Source organism: Brassica napus, chromosome C6 (genome assembly GCF_020379485.1).
Source record: "Brassica napus cultivar Da-Ae chromosome C6, Da-Ae, whole genome shotgun sequence".
Taxonomy (NCBI): domain Eukaryota; kingdom Viridiplantae; phylum Streptophyta; class Magnoliopsida; order Brassicales; family Brassicaceae; genus Brassica; species Brassica napus.
This window is the reverse complement of record NC_063449.1, coordinates 13,807,396-13,809,923: the sequence shown is the minus strand read 5'-3', so window position 1 is coordinate 13,809,923 and position 2,528 is coordinate 13,807,396. Positions and strand designations below refer to the sequence as shown.

At 42.0% G+C, this 2,528-nt stretch overlaps 1 protein-coding gene across 1 annotated transcript; it reads right to left on the bottom strand.

The window, feature by feature from the left end:
- On the bottom strand, nt 1-714 carry LOC106403454 (probable GH family 25 lysozyme 3). The gene is made up of 2 exons (XM_013844281.1): nt 478-714; nt 1-432 (listed from the first exon to the last, which is right to left on the bottom strand). The coding sequence occupies exons 1-2, from the start codon at nt 712-714 to the stop codon at nt 1-3; spliced, it is 669 nt and encodes a 222-aa protein (XP_013699735.1).
- Between the last annotated feature and the right edge of the window lie 1,814 nt (nt 715-2,528).

The window sequence follows — 2,528 nt, the reverse complement described above, 5'->3', positions numbered from 1 at the left end:
TTATTTACCTGCGCCGGAGACTGCGCCGGAGTTTGAGTTGGCACTGGAGGCAACGACAGAGGGGCTGGAGCCAGACACGTAGGTGGAGCTGGAGCCAGAGACGAAGCCTACTACGGCTGCGCTGGACGAGGCGCTGGAGCCAGAGACGGAGCCATGTTCGGCGGCAGAGGAGTCAGCGATGGAACCACCTCCGGCCATGGCGTTGGAACCAGAGACGGAGCCTTGTTCAGCGCTGGACTCGGTGCTGGAACCAGAGATGGAGCCTTGTTCGGCGGCGGAGGAGTTAGCGACGGAACCACCTCCGGTCATGGTGTTGGAGGCAGCTAAAGAGCCTGGTACGGCGGAGACGGAACCACCTCCGGCCTTGGCGTTGGAGGCAGTTAAAAGGCCTGGTACGGCGGAGATGGAACCTCGTTTGCCATGGTGAATATACTAATTGGTATCATCGTCAATCATGTCGTCATCGGAGACGTCAACCCGCGTATCTCCTTCATACGACCAGTCCTCGGTATCCTCATCAATCATGTCTTCATCGTAGACGTCAACCCGCGTATCTCCTTCATACGACCAGTCATCGGTATCCTCTTCCTCCGCTTCACTCTCTTCCTCGTCTTCCTCTTCCGGTTTATCCCAAGGGTAGTCGTCTTCCGGATCCCCAAATCTCATCGTCTTCCTCTTACGTCTTTGAGGGCTTTTTGGTGGAGTTTTCTCCATCTCCAGTATCTCTTCGACTTCTGCTGCTTCTTAAAAGAGTGTTCCACGCGTCGCAAACTCTGTTGACTCCAACCCCTCACCTATATCTTCCTTTAATCCGTCACGAGCGAGTTGTATCAAATACCGCTTTTTTTTTATTAATGATCTCATGACTGATGAAAAATCTCTCGTATTCTTGGTTGATGTCTAGAACCATGTTTAGATTTGGAATGTTTGTGGAGATGTCGATGAAATGATTTAATCCTCATATCCCTTTTTAAACATAAAAATGTCGTAATTAAAAGAAAATCTTATTAACTTCCCCTAAACAGTAGGTGATGGCGTGGCGACTCTGCAACTTCTCGATTGTAGTTAACTTAAAAGCTTAAGAAAAATGATTGCGTTTTAGAAATTTGCCTTTGGGATGTCAGATTTTAATGAAATTTTCATCTTTTTATGAGTTCTCATAAAGGCGAACTATAACACGGTCAGTAATTGTTTATTAATTTTCCAACAGCACACATTAATGTAATTAGAAGAGTAAGTCTAGTAAAGTAGAAATGAGTTATGTCAATGTCATTTCCAATTAATTATAAGAATAAAAATCATGTAACTGTAACCAATGTAGTAACCAATTAATTATGTTACCGAATTCACCTTCAAAAATTAAAATCATGTACTATTAATCAGGTTCTATAAATACATTATGTAATAGAATAACACGCACAGGTTATAAGAATTCACGGCATCATCTTCCTTTCTAAATGCTAACATCAATGTCGATGAGAACCCTGTATACAACAATCATGGTGTACAACAATTGAAGTGGTGTACAACAATTAAAGTGTACAACAATTAAAATGTACACCCCGAAATCTTTTAAAGTGTACAACAATTAAAGTTATACAACCATGAATAGCTTACACCCCACGAATAGTGGTGTACAACAATTAAAGTGTACACCACCATGAATAGTGGTGTACAACAATTAAAGAGTACAATACTTAAAGTGTACACCTCCATGAAAAGTTACAATAATTAAAGTGTACAACACTTAAAGTGTACACCTTTATTATCAGAAAATTTAGAAACTAGAGAACGTACTTCATGCCGAATACAAATAACACTTCCTTACACAGTGAGAATACTAGTGAAAATTGTACTGGCTGCCCAATACTAATGAACCATATTACATAAACCGAAATACTAGTGAAAACTATATCCTTTTCAGGCCGAAATGCTAATAAAATAGAAAACCTTATCTGCTCCCGACGTTGATACGACATCTTCTTCCCCTTCAAATTGAACTGTCCGCTTCGACCCTGTTAATCCACTGTGGATGTCCAATAAGGGGTTCATCACCTGGAAGAGCAGTAATCTTCCTCTGAAGAATGAGTGTCTGGTGGATAAGGTTGGGAAGAATAATTTTCTTGTCAGCGTCAGATTCACGAGCCATATCCACGGCTTGGTCATAAATCAACCGACCAAAGTCTATCGACTTGTTTCTGACGAATGCGAAAGAGAAAAACGGAGTCGCTGTTTGATCATTGCATCTACATGAAAACCAGGGAGCCAGTTAAGCTCACACATTTTGTACAGGCAATGATATTGTGGTAGGAGATATGTTAACGAGAATGTCTCCCAACTTGGACAGCGTCCACCGGTCAAGAAGACGGTTTTCTGCGTCAGATCCTCATCCTCCCAAACGTGAGACTTTTCCACAAATGGAGTCATAAATAGTTGATTTATCATGACATGATCGAAATCAAAATGGCAACCCCTAATATAAACTCCGTCATCGGCACTACATAGGTTGGAGATGCATTTCCTAACTA

What these genes read in the sequence shown, in the direction of transcription:
- LOC106403454 (XM_013844281.1), bottom strand. Translation starts at nt 714, where the DNA reads ATGGAGAAAACTCCACCAAAAAGCCCTCAAAGACGTAAGAGGAAGACG. An exon ending in CGTATGAAGGAGATACGCGG is followed by an intron (nt 433 to 477) that starts GTTGACGTCTCC and finishes GATACCAATTAG; the next exon opens with TATATTCACCATGGCAAACG.